The sequence below is a fragment of the Oncorhynchus clarkii genome, chromosome 17 (genome assembly GCF_045791955.1).
Source record: "Oncorhynchus clarkii lewisi isolate Uvic-CL-2024 chromosome 17, UVic_Ocla_1.0, whole genome shotgun sequence".
Lineage (NCBI taxonomy): Eukaryota > Metazoa > Chordata > Actinopteri > Salmoniformes > Salmonidae > Oncorhynchus > Oncorhynchus clarkii.
The window spans coordinates 23501854-23522739 of record NC_092163.1 but is presented as its reverse complement, the minus strand read 5'-3'; the positions used below and the strand labels follow the sequence as shown (position 1 = coordinate 23522739).

Sequence of the window (20886 nt, the reverse complement as noted above, 5' to 3'; positions counted from 1 at the left end):
GAGCTGACAAGGTACAAATCTGTCGTTCTGACCCTGAACAGGCAGTTAACCCACTGTTCCTAGGCCGTCATTAAAAATAAGAACTTGTTCTTAACTGACTTGCCTAGTTTAAAAAAAACAATTGATTACAGACAGATTATTTCACTTACAATTCCAGAGGTCAGAAGTTTACATACACAAGTTGACTGTGCCATTAAATAGCTTGGAAAATTCCAGAGAATGGCTTTATAAGCTTCTGATAGGTAATTGACTCAAATGATGTCAATTAGCCTGTGGATGTATTTCAAGGCCTACCTTCAAACTCATGCTTGACATCATGTGAAAATCAAAAGAAATCAGCCAAGACCTCAGAAATAAAATTGCAGACCTCCACTAGTCTGGTTCATCCTTGGGAGCAATTTTTATAAACACCATGACGCAGACATCATACCGCTCAGGAAGTAGATGCTTTCTGTCTCCTAGAGATGAACGTACTTGGGTGTGAAAAGTGCAAATCAATCCCAGAACAACAGCAAAGGACCTTTTGAAGATGCTGAAGGAAACAGGTACACAAGTCCTATATCGACATAACCTGAAAGGCCGCTCAGCAAGGAAGAAGCCACTGCTCCAAAACCACCATAAAAAAGCCAGACTACGGTTTGCAACTGCACATGGGGACAAAGATCGTACATCTTGGAGAAATGTCCTCTGGTCTGATGAAACAAAAATAGAACCGTTTGGCCATAATGACCATCATTATGTTTGGAGGAAAAAGAAGGAGGCTTGCAAGCCGAAGAACACCATCCCAACCGTGAAGCACGGGGCTGCAGCATCATGTTGTGGAGGTGCTTTGCTGCAGGAGGGACTGGTGCACTTCCCAAAATAGATGGCGTCATGAGAAAGGAGAAAGGAAAATTATGTGGATATATTGAAGCAACGTCTCAAGACATCAGTCAGGAAGTTAATGCTTGGTCGCAAAAGGGTCCTCCAAATGGACAATGACCCCAAGCATACTTCCAAAGTTGTGGCAAAATGGCCTAAGGACAACAACGTCAAGGTATTGGAGTGGCCATCACAAAGCCATGATCTCACTCCCATAGAAACCTTGTGGACAGAACTGAAAAAGTGTGTGTGAGCAATAAAAGCTGAAATAAATCATTCCCTCTTCTATTATTCTGACATTTCATTCTTAAAATAAAGTGGTGATCCTAACTGATCTAAAACATGGAATTTTTACTAGGATTAAATGTCAGGAATTGTGAAAAACTGAGTTTAAATGTCTTTTGGCTAAGGTGTATGTAAACTTCTGACTTCAACTGTAGCGTCGCCTACGTCCTGTGTGATACAGCCTACTTTAGCGTCGCCTACGTCCTGTGTGATACAGCCTGCTTTAGCGTCGCCTACGTCCTGTGTGATACAGCCTGCTTTAGCGTCGCCTACGTCCTGTGTGATACAGCCTGCTTTAGCGTCGCCTACGTCCTGTGTGATACAGCCTGCTTTAGCGTCGCCTACGTCCTGTGTGATACAGCCTGCTTTAGCGTCGCCTACGTCCTGTGTGATACAGCCTGCTTTAGCGTCGCCTACGTCCTGTGTGATACAGCCTGCTTTAGCGTCGCCTACGTCCTGTGTGATACAGCCTGCTTTAGCGTCACCTACGTCCTGTGTGATACAGCCTACTTTAGCGTCGCCTACGTCCTGTGTGATACAGCCTGCTTTAGCGTCGCCTACGTCCTGTGTGATACAGCCTGCTTTAGCGTCGCCTACGTCCTGTGTGATACAGCCTGCTTTAGCGTCGCCTACGTCCTGTGTGATACAGCCTGCTTTAGCGTCGCCTACTTCCTGTGTGATATAGCCTGCTTTAGCGTCGCGTACGTCCTGTGTGATATAGCCTGCTTTAGCGTCGCCTATGTCCTGTGTGATATAGCCTGCTGCAGTATAGCCCAAGTCCTGTGTGATATAGCTTGCTGTAGCATCGCCTATGTCCTGTGTGGGCGCTGTTGGTTTAAGAGAAAGTTCACTCAACTTACCTCACATTAAGGGTAATATTACCAAGAAAATGATCTATACTACCATCAGTAGCCTAACACTGGCTGTATAGCAAGGTAAACAAACCAATATTAGATTGCCGGCTCTCCAGGTACATAGACCACTCTCTAAATATCTATAAGACAAGTTACATTTGCAATCAACGTGAACTATTCCTCTAACTGAAACCTCCTTGGACGCAGTCCATATTCCAGGACTTCAAGGCAAAGGATGTTTCACATTATACACTGTAGGTCTTAATCAAGACACAGGGCCATCTTGTTAGGGGAAAAGGGCTCACAATATGGTTTTGATGTAAAATTATCTGAAGACATTTTTATTTCCCCTCTGAAGCCCCAGAAGGCAAACTGTTGATATTTCAAACAATACATGGAGCCTTGCATTTAAAACAGTCCAATAAGACTGGGGGCTTTTTCCACTTAATTATAGTATCAAAATCCTACTACAGCGTATCATCCTTCTCAGTCGTCTTACTTTAGAATAAACAAAAAATGATTGTGAGCCCAATTCAGAGCAAAGGGACTTGTCAAGTGAAATGATACTACCTCTGTCTTTGCAATTACAGTGAATGCTTCTAAAGTATTTTTCCCAGACCAATCCTGATTTCCATAACAATGGAAGGAGATAGTCCCCCTTGAGTTCTAAAGATCAAGCAAGCCCCTCAACTACCTGTGAAGTCTCATCAGGCTGCTTTTATCTCTTGGGTTTCCATGCAAATGTAGTGACATTTCCTCCAGAGACCCTGAGGCCAACACAAACCCCCAACACACTTTCCTCTCCAAAAAGATACAAATCCATTCTCTGACTGTTTCTCTACACTCCAGGTCGCAATTGTAAATGATAACTTGTTCTCAACTTGCCTACCTGGTTAAATAAAGGTGAAATTAAAAATAAATTTAAAAACTCCCACTTACCTACAAGATAAAAAAATATATACAGTAGTCATACATTGGGGAAGGACCAAAGCAAAAGCAGAGCTTGAGCCATACCACTACTTTGCACAAGAGTACCTTAAACTTTTACAAGTGGCTTTAGCCTGCAGCATAGATAAATTACCCTTCTGCATGCTGTACTACAGTATGTGCCTTATCAACGCATGCATAGGGATCCTACAATTGAGTTATAGAATCTCTATGAACATGTCATTCCTGACAAGCTCTAATCATCAGCAAATGCTGCCCAATTAGAAATGGAGCTCCAAGATGATTGGGAAAAGTTGGAGCATTAATTACACCTGCTCTCCATGACAGACTGACCAGGTGAATCCAGGTGAAAGCTTAAACCCTTATTGATGTCACTTGTTAAATCCACTCCAATCCGTGTAGATGAAGGGAAGGAGACAAGTTAAAGGAGGACTTTTAAGCCTTGAGACATTTTTATTTATTTAACCTTTATTTAACCAGGTAGGCTAGTTGAGAACAAGTTCTCATTTGCAACTGCGACCTGGCCAAGATAAAGCATAGCAGTATGAACAGACAACAACAGAGTTACACATGGAGTAAACAATAAACAAGTCAATAACGTAGTAGAAAAAAAGAGAATCTATATACATTGTGTGCAAAAGGCATGAGGAGGTAGGCAATAAATAGGCCATAGGAGTGAATAATTACAATTTAGCAGATTAACACTGGAGTGATAAATGATCAGATGAACATGTGCAGGTAGAGATACTGGTGTGCAAAAGAGCAGAAAAGTAAATAAAATAAAAACAGTATTGGGATGAGGTAGGTAAATTGGGTGGGCTATATACCGATGGACTATGTACAGCTGCAGCGATCGGTTAGCTGCTCAGATAGATGTTTAAAGTTGGTGAGGGAGATACAAGTCTCCAACCACAGCAATTTTTGCAATTCGTTCCAGTCGCAGGCAGCAGAGAACTGGAAGGAAAGGCGGCCAAATTAGGTTTTGGCCGCCGTGCTACGGGTGGGTGTTGCCATCGTGACCAGTGAACCGAGATAAGGAGCTTTACCTAGCATAGACTTGTAGATGACCTGGAGCCAGTGGGTCTGGCGACGAACATGTAGCGAGGGCCAGCCGACTAGGGCATACAGGTCGCAGTGGTGAGTGGTAGAAGGTGCTTTAGTAACAAAACGGATGGCACTGTGATAAACTGCATCCAGTTTGCTGAGTAGAGTATTGGAAGCTATTTTTGAGCTATCGGTATGATAGTCAGTTTTACTAGGGTAAGTTTTGCGGCGTGAGCGAAGGAGGCTTTGTTGCGAAATAGAAAGCCGATTCTAGATTTGATTTTGGATTGGAGATGTTTGATATGAGTCTGGAAGGAGAGTTGACAGTCTAGCCAGACACCTAGGTACTTATAGATGTCCACATATTCTAGGTCGGAACCATCCAGGGTGGTGATGCTAGTCGGGCGTGTGGGTGCAGGCAGCGAACGGTTGAAAAGCATGCATTTGGTTTTACTAGCGTTCAAGAGCAGTTGGAGGCCACGGAAGGAGTGTTGTATGGCATTGAAGCTCGTTTGGAGGTTAGATAGCACAGTGTCCAAGGAAGAGCCAGAAGTATACAGAATGGTGTCGTCTGCGTAGAGGTGGATCAGGGAATCGCCCGCAGCAAGAGCAACATCATTGATATATACAGAGAAAAGAGTCGGCCCGAGAATTGAACCCTGTGGTACCCCCATAGAGACTGCCAGAAGACCGGACAACATGCCCTCCGATTTGACACAATGAACTCTGTCTGCAAAGTAGTTGGTGAACCAGGCAAGGCAGTCATTAGAAAAACCGAGTCTGCCGATAAGAAATATGGTGATGGACAGAGTCGAAAGCCTTGGCCAGGTCGATGAAGATGGCAGATTGTGTATTCGTGCCATTCAGAGGGTGAAAGGGCAAGACAAAAGTGCCGTTGAACGGGGAATGGTAGTAGGTGCACCAGTTTGTCTCAAGAACTGCAATGCTGCTGGGGTTTTCCACAAGCAACATTTTCCTGTATGTATCAAGAATGGTCCACCATCCAAAGGTCCTCCAGCCAACTTGATACAACAGTGGGAAGCATTGGAGTCATCATGGGCCAGCATCCCTGTGGAACGCTTTCGACACCTTGAGTCCATGCCCCAATGAATTGAGCCTGTTCTGAGGGCAAAGGGGGGTGCAACTCAATATTAGTTAGGTGTTTTTAATGTTTTGCACACTCCGTGTAGGCCAGTCACTTCCCCACTCTCTTCAGCCCAGGTCTGGCCATATTCTATGAAAGAGCCTGTTGAATCAAGCTGAGCAATAGGGAACCTTCTAAAGCCAGGCCATGCCAACATGAACGTTGCATACAACCAATACAGATCATTATTCTGCCAAAAAACAGTTTTCAGCCATGGTCCTGTTATGAGCTCAAATGACATACTGTAAAATTCATATTGTTATGGAAATATTATGGAAATTGAAGGATTAACATGTGTGGCATTGGAAAACAGTTCTTTGTGTGCCCTGCAAAGCTGTCAATTTAAAGACCCAGGCTGAAGGGGATATTACATGGGTCATGACAGTATGAAAACTAACCAACTGGACAATAAAAAAATACAAATGAGTAACACGTTTTTCACTGACTATGTTTTCAGTAACATGGAGTTTACAGCCGTTAACTATAACACTAGCCTTTTGTAGAGTAAAGGTTAAAAAGTTAAAACGCCAAGACAACTTTGTTAGTGGGCACTTACAACTTGGGCTATTTGATAACCAAGATGGGTTCCTCAGTAGCGTCCTCTAGTAAACATTTTTCGGAAAGAAAGCTTGCTTGTTACATTGATGTAGTCGTCTATAGTAGAACATTGTACCGGCTGATAAGCACACTTTCATTTAACAGATACATTTATAACACCTGACGGGCTTGTGGCTACTTTGTCTTCTTACCTTTGGTGAAAATAAGAAACAGCATAGTAGTGGTGTGTATTGGCGGCATGACTCCTTGTCTACGCCTATTCGCCGAGTTCAGGTTACTCTCTGTGAAACATTTATTTTCTGTGGACGGTAACTCCATAATAGAACTCAAGCAAAGTCAGCCACAACTACGTTAAATCATTCGCACAAGAAAACGAGACCCGAAACCAAGGGCAGTCAACGCGAAAACTACCAGCGTTTCACAAGACCTCTAAAAAAGTACTCCGACAAGAGCAACGATAAACGACTGCTTTGTCTAGTGGTCGTCCGATGACGATACGACTGTTGCACGCGCAATTCGTAAACGTGAAGACGTAGGACCTATTCCATTATTTCAAATAATGACAAGAAAATGCAAAGAAGAAATGTGCCTACATGCCATTCCTTCAACACTATTAAATGAAAGTAGCCTTTCCCTTTTTCTCCCTCTCTCTCTCCTTAGCTCCCACTTTGGATGAGAAGCTTCCGGTGTTTGGAGAAGAGAGGGAGGGGTGAGGGGATGGGGGGCACGAAAGGTTGTTTTTTTTTTTACAAAATTAAAAGAGTAGCCTTAGGTCAAACGTGACAATTTTGAACTTTTTCTGTGCAAACATAACAGGCACACATTTTTCTGTAGGCCCAAGCACATACAACTTGTTTTGAATATTTTATTATTTGGATTAAAGGCCAAGGCTATCTTTCGGGCTACATCCTAAACCATTTAAAATACTGTATGCCCAAGCACATACAACTTGTTTTGAATATTTTATTATTTGGATTAAAGGCCAAGGCTATCTTTCGGGCTACATCCTAAACCATTTAAAATACATATAAAATGTAAATATGGATAAGGATAAATTAAGAGACTATTACAAAATTTAATGCAGACAAGGTAGTTGTCAGAAAGGGATACTTTTGTAATTTTAGTTGTGTAAGATTTTTGGACAGAGGCGGTATACTAATAAGACACACTGTGACATAGCCAAATAACCACAAATATAACAAATGGTATTTGACAGGAAACAATCATGTCCTTCACACCAAGCCACACATTTTTGTTTTAATTTTATTTGCATTTTACATAAAAATACAAATCATACAGTGCAAAGATTATAAAAGCTGTCATTGTATACAGTGTCTTAATTATTCACACCCCTTTATTTTCCCCACATTTTGTTGTGTTACAAAGTGGGATTGAAACTGTTTTAATTGTAATTTGTCATCATTGATCTACACAAAATACTATGTAATGTCAAAGTGGAAGAATTTTTTCAACATTTATAAAAATATGTAAACTAAAACGCTAATATATCTTGATTAAGTCTCAGAACTAAGCACACCTGCATTGTATAATATTTGCCCATTATTATTTTTTAAAGTTCTTCAAGCTCAAGTTGATTATAGATCTTTGCTAGTCAGCTATTTTCAAGTCTTGCCCTAGATCTTTCAGCAGATTTAAGTCAAAACTGTAATTAGGCCACTCAGAAACATTATGTTGTCTTGGTTAGCAACTCCAGTGTAGATTTGGGCTTGTGATTTAGGTTATTGTCCTGCTAAAAGGTGAATTTATCTCCCAGTGTCTGTTGGAAAGCAGACTGAACAAGGTTTCCTATAGGATTTTAGCCTGTGCTTAGCTTTATTCCATACATGTTTTTCCCCAAAATCTCCCTACTCCTTGCCAATGACAAACATACCCATAACATGATGCAGCCAAAACCATGCTTGAAAATATGACAAGTGGTACTCAGTGATGTGTTTTTGCCCCAAATATAATGCTTCATATTCAGGACAAAAAGTACCTTTCTTTGCCACATTTTTTTGCAGTATGAAGTGCCTTGTTGCAAACAGGATGCATGTTTTGGAATATCCTTCTTTTCACTCTGTCATTTAGGTTAGTATTGTGGAGTAACTACAATGTTGAAGATCCATCCACAGTTCTCACATCACAACCATTAAACTCTGTAACTGTTTTAAATCCCTGAGTGGTGTCGTTCCTCTCTGGCAAATGAGTTAGGAAGGACGCCTGTATGTTTGTAGTGACTAATTCATAACTCCACCATGCTCAGAGGGATATTCAGTGTCATTTTTTTTAACACATCTACCATTCAGTAACCTTATTTGCAAGGCATTGGTAAACCTCCCTGGTCTTTGTGGTTGAATCTGTACTTGAAATTCATTTCTCGATTGAGGGACCTTAAAAATAATTGTATGTGTGGGGTACAGACAGGGTAATCATTCAAAGGTAATGTTAAACACTAGTGCTGAACACCATGCAACTTATGAGAATTGTTAAGCACATTTTTACTCCTGAATGCATTTAGGCTTGCCATAACAAAGGGATTGAACACTTAAGAAATGTCAGCCTTTCATTTTTAAATGTAAAAAAAAAAAAAATCCACCATGACATTATGCAGTAGTGTGCGTAGAGCAGGGACCAAATAGCTCAGGCTGTAACACAACAAAATGTGTCAAATGTAAAATGTGTGTGAATACTTTGTGAAGGCACTGTACATTAAGTGTAAATGTATATCAAATCTCCATTCATTTACTCTGGGAATATTTTAAGTAGTTTAAAGATGCCTAATGCAGAAATCTCTCTGCCATTTCCTGGTTGCTAAAATTGTACATTTCTGTGTATGAGACAAAACAAGTATAGTGTACAGAATCATTGTACCATCTAAACCGCTGTGAAATATGTTTTCCATAACCAAAAATATTGTATTTTTAGCTGGTGTACAAAACCAAGAGGCAAAAACAAAACTTTAGAACGGGAAGAAGCATAGAAATAACACACAGAACAGACCTACCACGTCTTAGACTTGCATTCAATGAGAATGAAAGTTCTATAACTCCTCACATTTCTATGTGAATTTGGTCAGGTCGCCCAAAAAGTGACATAGCGCAGCTTTAAAAATTGAAGCAATCCACTAAAATTCACACTGCAATTTTGAAATGTATGCTTTGACAACAGCATAGAAATACAAGGTCACAAAAGAGAGGACGGGTGCAATTTTAACATATCAAAAGTATACCATACAAATGATTGGAGAATGCAAACAAATACAACTAATGCACTTATTCTGGGAACATTTCAAGGAATGTTATGTATATATGTATATAAAAAAAAAAAGAGGCAAGCACAGTAAGAGCACATCATTTGGCCATGCTGAACAAATGTTCATAAGTCACTTTAATTAAACTTCCATTCCCCAACCATCATTAACTATAGTTATGAATCTTCAAAAAAGAAAAATAATTATAAAATGTAACTAGGCAAGTCAGTTATGAACAAATTCTTATGTACAATGACGGCCTTAAAGCTTGAGCCTTCCTCAACATCTAAAGTGCCTGGTCACAGTCTCAGCTCCATTTACAACTAACCTCACCAAAAAACAATCTATTAATTTGTGAGATAGTCGTTACTCACCAATAAGCAAATGGATAGACAAAAAAAAAACATTACACAAACGTTACGGTTTGGTTGACACCTAGTGGCAACTGAAGGAAACAAATGACAGATCTGTCTATCATTTTGAGGCTGGGGGGATAGTCATTTGAGAACAGTTGTTTACTTTCAGACACCGATACCCAAAATCCCTACACCAGCCTCGAAATCTTGGTAAAGCAGCAGAGTGTGGGTAAAATTCACTAGCAGGAAGAAAAAAAAAGACAGTTAAGAGTAAGAGGACACCCACATATCATAGCAAATAACTTTGAATGATAAAGTTGTCAGATTTACCTATGGATAATAATAAAGTTAAACCTGGATGCCTACTCTAGTCAACAGCAAATACAACATTTTAGTAATAGGTTACAGTCCCACAAGACATAACCATTATAGTTTAGAAAAACGTTATGGTATCATTACGAAAAAATATATTAAAACGTTTGCACTCACTACTGTAACTCGCTCTGGATAAGAGCATCTGCTAAATTACTCAAATCTAAAAAGTAAATTAATTTCAGTCCATTTCTAAAACAGCGTGTTTCACACATTGTGTGACACTAGTTTGCAATGATTCGATCACTAATTTGTTACATAAAAAGCAAGAAAAATAAAATAAAGATAAAACGTGACGGAAATATAAGAGTTAACTCTTGTAATTCCCAGACAGTTTTTCACAGAGATACAATATACTTGTATTTTAAACACCATATTTGGCTGTGTATATGGTATAAATGCCACTGAAGTTAGTCTTTCCTTGTGCTCCCCTGGAGCATAAACATACAATCTCAGTGAATGTTAAAAAAAAGTATTTTCCATACCTACTATATACCTAATACCATCTTTAAAGTAATCTTGTCATCTTTACAGCTAAAACCAACCCAAGAGCCATTCCTCCCATTTTAATCCATACTCTATCTCCATTACAGGAATCATCTGGGTTGTGTTCATTATGGCACGCAAAAACAAAAGTTTATAAAAAAAACATTTTGTACCAGAAACTAAAAAGGAGTGCTGCTTATTGGACCAAGTCCAGGTAGTCCTTCCCCGTTTGTCCCTTTTATTCGGGTTAGCGCCCAAATCGGGATGATACAGGAGGATGTTATAAGAGCTTTAGGGGTCTCGTCGGATGAACCAGATCTCGTTTCTGCGGCAGGACACCCCAGGGTTGTCGTAGACGGCCACCATGTAGGAGTTGCGATGCATCTCCTCGCTGGGGCCCAGCATCTCCCACAGCAGGTTGATTTGAGGCATGATTGTCTCCTCCGTGGTGGTGCCGAAGAACGTCCTACAGAAGACCGCATTTGTTATTCGTGTTTAAATAAATACTGGCATTACTGCTATTATGTGATTATTTTTTACCTACAGTATTTTACCCAGACATCGTACCAAGCAAAGTAGTGTGTGAGTCTAGCTAGTGCGTATCCATTATCTATAGAAGTTAGCATAATTAATACTGTTTGGGCTGATTCCCCACACACAGATTAAGCCTAGTAGTGGACAACAACAAAAAAGAAGCTCGATGTAGACTCCATTGAAACTGCTTTTAAATTCAGGACTGGGCTTAAAAAGGTTCTACAGCTACACCATCGAGAGCATCCTGACTGGTTGCATCACTGCCTGGTATGGCAACTGTTCGCCCCCCCGACCGTAAGGCACTACAGAGGGTAGTGCGAACGGCCCAGGACATCACCGGGGCCAAGCTCCCTGCCATCCAGGACCTCTATACCAGGCGCTGTCAGAGGAGGGGCCTACAAATTGTCAGACTCCAGCCACATGACTGTTCTCTCTGCTACCGCACGGCAAGCGGTACCGGAGCACCAAGTCTAGGTCCAAGAGGCTTCTAAACAGCTTCTACCCCCAAGCCATAAGAGTCCTGAACACCTAATCAAATGGCTAACCAGACTATTTGCATTGCCCCCCACCCTCTTTTACACCACCACTACCGGTACTCTCTGTTATCATCTATGCATAGTCACTTTAATAACTCTACCCACATGTACATGTTACCTCAACTAACCAGTGCCCCCGCACATCGAGTCTGTACTGGTACTCCCTTGTATATAGTCTCGCTAATGTTATTTTACTGCTGCTCTTTAATTACTTGTTCCTTTTATTTCTTATCCGTATTACTTATAAAAAAAATATATATATTTTTTTTAACTGCATTGTTGGTTAGGGGTTTGTAAGTAAGCATTTCACTGTTGTATTCGGCGCATGTGATTAATACAATTTGATTTGATTTAATCTGTGTCCGGGAAACCAGCCAATATAGTAAAACAAAAAAAACATGGATATTATCACTAATCTGACTAATTATTTCCACCCATTTTGGCTATACATTGTCTATCTAAATCCATTGTCTATTTTTACATGTAGATATGTAAATAGGTCAGAATAGGTCTCCAAACCACAGGCAAAGTAGAATAGGCCTCAAATCAAGCCTGGGGCTTGAGTATCGAAGTCAGCCAGAGGTGGGAGTGTCCTTACAGGGTGATGACTCGTAAAGCCTCCCTTTGGAGTATGGTGATGTCTGGGTCCGTTGGCTGGGGCGGGTTGGCCTGGAACTGAGCAGGCAGGTAGTATGCTGTCAAGATGTCCTTCTGAAAGCCATTGCCGTCCTCCAGCATTTGGATACTGTTCACAATGGGTACAGTCATTCCCAAATAGCGTCCTGTTGACACGAGAGTGTGCTATTAGGATTATTCATTGTTACACTGTTCTTACTATCCTTAGGGCTATGGTAAGGATTAGGATTACTTATGTAAGTACAGTGTAATAATGACTAAATAATATACAATAGAGTGGAGGCCCCAAATCAATAAATTGTGGATACACTGTACTTAGGGTTATGATAAGGGTTAGGGTTACTGCTGTAAGTAGGGTGGAACAATGAATGATTACAATATAGTTGAAACAATGAGTGATTACAATAGATGTTGCACTATACTTACATCAATAATTACACAGTAACATGAACACTAAGGCCTTACCGACAGAGTTCTCCTTGCAGATGAATTTCATGAGTTTCATAAAGCCCATGGAGATGCTCTGCTCGTACAGCTTCTCCCCTTCAGTGATGCACGCCCACTTCCCTGCAGGGTACACCCTCTCCTCAAACAGCACCTCGCCCATCTGAAGAAATAGACAAACACACACTTCGTTATCCAGGGAATTTAAGAGATCTTCCACTTCACTTAGCACTCAAGCAATGGCATGGATTCTCAAGCTGAAACACAGCGGCGCACACACACACCCAACATACAGTGCCTTGCGAAAGTATTCGGCCCCCTTGAACTTTGCGACCTTTTGCCACATTTCAGGCTTCAAACATAAAGATATAAAACTGTATTTTTTTGTGAAGAATCAACAACAAGTGGGACACAATCATGAAGTGGAACGACATTTATTGGATATTTCAAACTTTTTTAACAAATCAAAACTGAAAAATTGGGCGTGCAAAATTATTCAGCCCCTTTACTTTCAGTGCAGCAAACTCTCTCCAAAAGTTCAGTGAGGATCTCTGAATGATCCAATGTTGACCTAAATGACTAATGATGATAAATACAATCCACCTGTGTGTAATCAAGTCTCCGTATAAATGCACCTGCACTGTGATAGTCTCAGAGGTCCGTCAAAAGCGCAGAGAGCATCATGGAGAACAAGGAACACACCAGGCAGGTCCGAGATACTGTTGTGAAGAAGTTTAAAGCCGGATTTGGATACAAAAAGATTTCCCAAGCTTTAAACATCCCAAGGAGCACTGTGCGAGCGATAATATTGAAATGGTAGGAGTATCAGACCACTGCAAATCTACCAAGACCTGGCCGTCCCTCTAAACTTTCAGCTCATACAAGGATAAGACTGATCAGAGATGCAGCCAAGAGGCCCATGATCACTCTGGATGAACTGCAGAGATCTACAGCTGAGGTGGGAGACTTTGTCCATAGGACAACAATCAGTCGTATATTGCACAAATCTGGCCTTTATGGAAGAGTGGCAAGAAAGCCATTTCTTAAAGATATCCATAAAAAGTGTTGTTTAAAGTTTGCCACAAGCCACCTGGGAGACACACCAAACATGTGGAAGAAGGTGCTCTGGTCAGATGAAACCAAAATTGAACTTTTTGGCAACAATGCAAAACGTTATGTTTGGCGTAAAAGCAACACACCATCCCCACTGTCAAACATGGTGGTGGCAGCATCATGGTTTGGGCCTGCTTTTCTTCAGCAGGGACAGGGAAGATGGTTAAAATTGATGGGAAGATGGATGGAGCCAAATACAGGACCATTCTGGAAGAAAACCTGAGGGAGTCTGCAAAAGACCTGAGACTGGGACGGAGATTTGTCTTCCAACAAGACAATGATCCAAAACATAAAGCAAAATCTACAATGGAATGGTTCAAAAATAAACATATCCAGGTGTTAGAATGGCCAAGTCAAAGTCCAGACCTGAATCCAATCGAGAATCTGTGGAAAGAACTGAAAACTGCTGTTCACAAATGCTCTCCATCCAACCTCACTGAGCTCGAGCTGTTTTGCAAGGAGGAATGGGGAAAAAATGTCAGTCTCTCGATGTGCAAAACTGATAGAGACATACCCCAAGCGACTTACAGCTGTAATCGCAGCAAAAGGTGGCGCTACAAAGTATTAACTTAAGGGGGCTGAATAATTTTGAACGCCCAATTTTTCCGTTTTTGATTTGTTAAAAAAGTTTGAAATATCCAATAAATGTTGTTCCACTTCATGATTGTGTCCCACTTGTTGTTGATTCTTCACAAAAAAATACAGTTTTATATCTTTATGTTTGAAGCCTGAAATGTGGCAAAAGGTCGCAAAGTTCAAGGGGGCCGAATACTTTCGCAAGGCACTGTAAATTGCACTCAAGCAAACGCATGGCTGGTCATAAGGCAACACAAACACACAGATTTTACACACCACATTGCACTCAGGCATTTACACAAATCCGTGTGTTCATACACACAGCTTTCATGATTTATTTAATTATTATTCAAACACTCAAAAGTGCATGTGCCAGACACTCAAAAGAACAACAAGAAAAATGGCTTCATTTAGCTTTTACTAAAGACTTTCCTTCACTTCCTGCCATTACATAGACAGATGACCCAGAAAATGGAACAGCCAGACAACATATCTGCCATTGTCATCCTGACCTAAGATTGGTATCAAGTGGAAGGGAGACATACTTTACCTTCTCATGCTGAGAGATGGAGGAAAAGGGGACCTGCTCTCTCTCTTGGGCTTGGTTCCGCTGCGTCAGCTCTTGAATTGGTCCTGTCATTTCTATCAAAACAACACAGGGGGCCTCTTCATTTTAAAAAAAAAGATGACAGAGAGCAGTGTGAGAGCAAACCTCACTGGCAAAAACCTCACCGGAACCAAGTGAAGTGGGGGGAAATTCATCATTGGCTTATACTTCATAAAAGGAACACAGTGCTAATGTCAAGTATTCAAGTCTCTAGGAAAATGGGCATGCTCTAATAGCTATAAGCTTCTCACTAGACCCTAAACTGATACCCATTTGAGTAAGCCATGATAGAGACTTCAATACACACACTATAACAATCAAGTCATACTGCTGAACTGCAGACAAGATGTAGCAACTAGAATCTGAGATGTTATTTAAACTGTTGGAAGAAACCATGTTCTGTTGAAAAGAGTCTGATTTCTCAGACTGATTGTCTCCAAATACACTGCTGCCAAGCAACTACCTCGAATGGGACTATTTTACTCCACCGCCTATTTCGCTTACCTCGGGGGACGGACACCTGGTGTGTGCTGGCGATCGCCTGCCAATGGGTGTACAGCGTCTGCTGCTCGTCGTCCTCCATTGGCTCAGGGTTGTCAGTGATGTCATTGTCCAGCTCTTCATCCTCCAATCCGTCAAGATCCTCGAGGGAGATTAGCGCCATTGTTTTTGGTCGACAGGCCGGGTAGATCTGCAAATACAAGACCAAGAAGACAAATGTTACTTTCCTAGAAATAGGGCCATTGTTAATGTCCATTTCACCTGGGTATTTAGGCCTACTAAGAAATGACTTGGTTGTGGCATGGCTGGTCTAGTGTTAATGCTGCAGCCTCCGCCACACGTCTACAGTGTCGGCATTGGTTTGAATTGGGATTACCGCCCTTTGACACAAAAGTCTCCGACTTTCCCCACGGTCACCCTCATTCACTATTTGTTCAATAAAATCAGAAAATCCCATACATACAATAAAAAGACACGATCAAACTGTAACAATGTATATTACACTGTAATAACCAATTATTTTTGTAAGTACCAAAAGTAACTATTGTTAAAATGTCCCATTAAAAACCACATAAAAACAGTACCATCAAATAATATGCTACCATACTATTACCAGTAGAAAATAGAACACTTTACACGATTCAGTCATTTATTCACTGAATGTAGGCTACACAGGACATATTATGATTTGTACAGTATCACGGACAGGCTGATGTAATACCATGTAGGTACATGAAGCTGTTTTGATACGGACTTCACTATTCACGGGATCATATCAAACCTGATTGTCAGACCTTTTCAAAGAAGCTTATGGTGCCTGTGGTAGGAGGCTTATCACCATCTCCGCAAATGACCAGAAAGGGCACCATATGGTAGACAAATGTGAGTTGTATTACAAATGGCCAATTACATATTCTATCAGATGAAAGGGTATACATGTATTGTTCCATAACATTTGTTGCCGCATAATAGGTCTTAGGCAAAAAATGCATAACATTTCAAGTGAGGGCTCCAAATCAAGGTGGTTCATTCAGAAAGTGTCAGCCGCAGTCAAAGAAATCCTATAATTCTATAATTGTATGGCTACAGTAATGTGAACTAATCTTATACACCACATAAGTCATTAGCGGCAGGGTAGCCTAGTGGTTAGAGCGTTGGACTAGTAACCGGAAGGTTTCAAGTTCAAACCCCCGAGCTGACAAGGTACAAATCTGTCATTCTGTTCCTGGGCTGTCATTGAAAATAAGAATTTGTTCTTAACTGACTTGCCTAGTTAAATAAAGGTCAAATAAAAAAATGTTTTTAAAAAGCTCATATATGCTTATAAGAAGTAATAAAGCATTTTACCTGTCAGATTTTAATGTTAGCTTATAGGGCTTTGGTAACAAACTTAAATAAACACAGTAGCCTACACCATCGGGCTACTGTTGTGCCATCATGGGGACACAGGTTTGAAAATGTACAGTAAAGAAACAGCACAAATTCATCTTTATTGCACACGCTACAGGACTGTTTTGGGACTGTTTTGCTAGCACAGACTGTTTTGCTAGCACAGACTAGAATATGTTCTGGGATTCATTGAACGGCATTGAGGATTATTACACCTCAGTCACCGGCTTCATCAATAAGTCTACTGATGACATCCCCACAGTGACAGTATGTACATATCCCAACCAGAAGCCGTGGATTACAGGCAACATCCGCACCGAGCTAAAGGCTAGGGCTGCCGCTTTCAAGAAGCGGGACACTAACCCGGACGCTTATAAAACATCCCGCTCTGCCCTCTGACGAACCATCAAACAGGTAAAGGGCCATTACAGGGCTAAGACTGAATCCTACTACACCGGCTCCGACGCTCGTCAGATGTGGCAGGGCTCGCAAACTATTACGGACTACAAAGGGTAACCCAGCGGCAAGCTGCCCAGTGACGCGAGCCTACGAGATGGGCTAAATGCCTTTTATCGGTCGCTTCGAGGCAACCAACACTGAAGCATGCATGACAGCACTAGCTGTTCCGGACGACTGTGTGATCCCGCTCTCCGTAGCCGATGTGAGCAGGACCTTTAAACAGGTCAACATTCACAAGGCCGAGGGGCCGGACGGATTACCAGGACGTGTACTCAATGCATGCGCGGACTAACTGGCAAGTGTCTTCACTGACATTTTTAACATCTCCTTGTCGGAGTCTGTAATACCTACATGTTTCAAGCAGACCACCATAGTCCCTATGCCCAAGAACACTAAGGTAACCTGCCTAAATGACTACCGCCCCGTAGCACTCACGTCTGTAGCCATGAAGTGTTTTGAAAGGCTGGTCATGGCTCACATCAACTCCATCATCCCGGAGGTCATCACTAAGCTAAGGACCCTGGGACTAAACACCTCCCTCCGCAACTGGACCCTGAACTTCCTGACAGGCCACCGCCAGGCAGTCAGGGTAGGCAACAACACATCTGCCAAGCTGATCCTCAACACGGGGGCACCTCATGGATGAGTGCTTAGTCCCCTCCTGTACTCCCTGTTCACCCACGACTGCGTGGCCAAGCACGACTCCAACAGCATCATCACCAACAAACCATCATGGTCCAAACACCTGAAGACAGTTGTGAAGAGTGCACGACAACACATTTTCCCCCTCAGGAGATTAAAAAGATTTGTCATGCGTCCCCAGATCCTCAAAAAGTTCTACAGCTGCACTATCGAGAGCATCCTGACCGGTTGCATCACCACCTGGTATGGCAACTGTTCAACATAAGGCGCTACAGAGGGTAGTGTGTATGGCCCAGTACATCACTAGGGGTCAAGCTTCCTGCCATCCAGGACCTATATACTAGGCGGTGTCAAAGGAAGGCCCAAAAAATTGTCAAAGACTCCAGTCACCCAAGTCATAGACTGTTCTCTCTGCTACCACACGGCAAGCAGTACCAAAGGGCTAAGTCTAGGTCCAAAAGGGATCCACCAAGCCATAAGACTGCTGAACAATTAATCAAATGTCCACCCGAACTATTTACATTGACCCCCCCTGCCCTTTGTTTTTACACTGCTGCTACTCCCTGTTCATTATCTATGCAGTCACTTTATCCCTACCTACATGTACAAATTACTTAGACTAACCTGTACCCCTGCACATTGACCCGATACCTGTACCCCTTGTTGGGGTGGCAGGTAGCCTAATGGTTGGAGCATTGGGCCAGTAACCGAAAGGTTGCTGGATTAAATCCCTGGGCTGACAATGTAAAAATGTGTTGTTCTGCCCCTGAACAAGGCAGTTAACCCACTGTTCCCCGGTTGGCCGTCAATGTAAATAAGAATTTATTCTTAACTGACTTGCCTAGTTAAATAAAGGTACAATAAAATAATATAGCCTTGTTATTGTGTTACTTTTATTAAAATGTTTGACTTTTGTTTATTTAGTAAATATTTTCTTAACTCTATTTCTTGAACTGCATTGTTGGTTAAGGGCTTGTAAGCATTTCACAGTAAGGTCTACTACACCTTTGTACTCGGCGCATGTGACAAATAGATTTAGATTTGAAAAGCTGATTATTGCTTCATCTGGAAATGTTGTTCCGAGGCTCCTTTTCAAGGGTGTGACGCAATTGTGGAGCCGCTGGAGGCCAAATTGAGCTAACAATGCGGAGGGCTCTGTGTAGCTCCGCATTGACATGATTGGTTGACTATAGGTGGGGGCGGTATATCCTGTATAAAACACAAACATGGAGTCTTATCAGAACAAGTTCACAAAATAAATACATATTTATGATACAAAAAGGAGTTAACTCCTGGAAGGAGATCAGGGAGGTAAATTGGGATAGATGGATTTGTACACATTCAACAAATCTGATCAAACAAAGTTGATGTGCCAAATCGGTCATGATTGATGTATTGTAACAGGCCCAAAATGTGGTTACTAAAATCAGATGTGGATATACTTGGCTGGTTTCGCTGCATAACATTTAGAAGTTGTCCCTTTTCAGATTTAGAAGAAGTGCTGCTATGCTCCGGTTCGTATAAACTGGTAGCATAGCTAGCATTCAGAAATCAGTGGTAGTATTCAGTCGGTTTTAACTGCAAGGCAGTTGATTGATGACATGAACATGTATTGGGATTGACATCCATACAAGCATTATACTTTGATGTTTACCTCAACATAGTGTAAAATAAACAATAGCCTAAATGTAACCCAATTTTGCTGGATGGGGAGATGCAAGTGGAAAACGGTGCAGCATTTTTACTTAACGATAGAATTGTCTGAGCTCCTACTCCAACATCTCAGAAAAGGTAAGGTCTTGTCATTTCGTTTGGACAGTTATTCGTAATTAGCTAACAGACTATCACTGCGAGTGGTGCGGTGCAGACCAATTTATTGGATGCGTACGACAGCTCACCAAAGCGCAAGTATGAATGCTTTGACTTCAACAGAGGTGGCATCTCAGTAAACGCTGTACTGCTGCTACAGATGCCAGATTGACCATAAATCGGCTTTTACCCCCACAAACATTTTAAAACTCTGTTTACTGCGGCAGGTGGGTTGCACATTACTCAACACAAACCAAACACAAAAACACTAACAGCGCACGCTAACAAATCCACTAAAAGTAGTGCACAGCAGCACGGACTAAATTAAAGATTTTACTACAACATCCGATTAACCATCGCTGGCGAACAATTAAATGGGCTGTGAACTCACTGCCCGTGTTCGAGAGCGTCAAATCCATGATGCATTGTGCGTAAATGGTGACACTGGCTGAACTACAAATAGTAATGAGTAGTTAATTATGACGCAAGGTAATTTGTAGATCAGTCAGTCGGCAGTCGCCTGCAATGTCGAACAAGAACACTGACTGCACTGCATTATAGCAAAAGTAGGTCAACCCTAGGGAACCAGCACACCCAAAAACGCAGCAAAAAATGTCACTGGGGTTGCAAGAACGTATATGCCATAAAGCTAATAGGCTTTAGGATAGACAGCTTATAATATTTTTTTTTGGATAACCACAATCGGTTATTAATTGTGTAGGTTCTGTGGACATTTGGGCAATTTACCTATTAATTTGCTATGCTTCCCTGAACACTAGTTTAGACCAAAACATTTAGTGATAAAGTCGGCGTTCTTACCTGGTCAACAAAGTACAGGATTGTAGTTGAGCACTACTTCTTCTGACCTACAATCAAAACAGGAGATATAAGTGCAATACCGCACTAGTATTCTGCAAGCAGCACAAACGATGGCCTCACTTTGTATGCTAATGAAAATTCCTTCAAAATAAAAGCACACATTTCAAAACATTGAAATGTGGATAACTAATTCGAAAGATACAGTACTACATTTTAATCAATGTCCCCTTTATATTGTGATTAAAAGCAAATGCAAAAAGGACTTTATGGAAACAATTACAAATATGCTTCTAAAAACATTTTGTAAGGCCACTATCAAAAAATACGATGTTCAGATCGTAATACTCAGAGTGGGGTCTGTAGAATCTATATATGGTGTTATTTAATGGGGGACTGAAGTCTAAATTCCCAGCAGGACTTTATACTCCACCTACAGACCCTACTGAGTATTCCCAACCCACTTTTACCTCAGCAAATACAATCGTTTTTTTTATCGTAAAACCCATACAGTATGTAATTAATTGACAGTGTATTGCATTGCAATGAAAGGAGTGGGTGGAGTCACCAGCACTCTGTATTAAACCCATTGCCCAGCACAAGAGACCAATTTCAGTTTTGGAGACTCTATAGAGTAATTCCGATTACATATTGTATTTTGTTAAA

At 41.3% G+C, this 20886-nt stretch overlaps 2 protein-coding genes across 2 annotated transcripts in view; both read right to left on the bottom strand.

Moving 5' to 3' along the window:
• The window catches only part of LOC139370556 (inactive tyrosine-protein kinase 7-like), a 38760-nt gene extending 32374 nt beyond the window's left edge, over nt 1–6386 (bottom strand). Inside the window, exon 1 of the mRNA XM_071110127.1 lies at nt 5886–6386. Within this exon, the coding sequence (XP_070966228.1) occupies nt 5886–6012 (127 nt within the window). The 5' untranslated portion in view covers nt 6013–6386. The remainder of the gene's footprint in view (nt 1–5885) is intronic.
• A 557-nt stretch (nt 6387–6943) lies between these two features.
• On the bottom strand, nt 6944–20350 carry LOC139370555 (heme-binding protein 1-like). The gene is made up of 6 exons (XM_071110126.1): nt 20224–20350; nt 15109–15295; nt 14548–14639; nt 12330–12471; nt 11827–12010; nt 6944–10624 (listed from the first exon to the last, which is right to left on the bottom strand). Exons 2-6 carry the CDS (start codon nt 15266–15268, stop codon nt 10450–10452), a joined length of 753 nt encoding a protein of 250 aa, XP_070966227.1. The 5' UTR covers nt 15269–15295; nt 20224–20350; the 3' UTR covers nt 6944–10449.
• Nucleotides 20351–20886: the final 536 nt, after the last annotated feature.

Coding starts and splice junctions, on each gene's coding strand:
- LOC139370555 (XM_071110126.1), bottom strand. CDS start 15,268: ATGGCGCTAATCTCCCTCGAGGATCTTGACGGATTGGAGGATGAAGAG. Junction 14,640..15,108: donor CCAGGTGTCCGTCCCCCGAG/GTAAGCGAAATA, acceptor TTGTTTTGATAG/AAATGACAGGACCAATTCAA. Junction 12,011..12,329: donor CTGCAAGGAGAACTCTGTCG/GTAAGGCCTTAG, acceptor TCGTGTCAACAG/GACGCTATTTGGGAATGACT.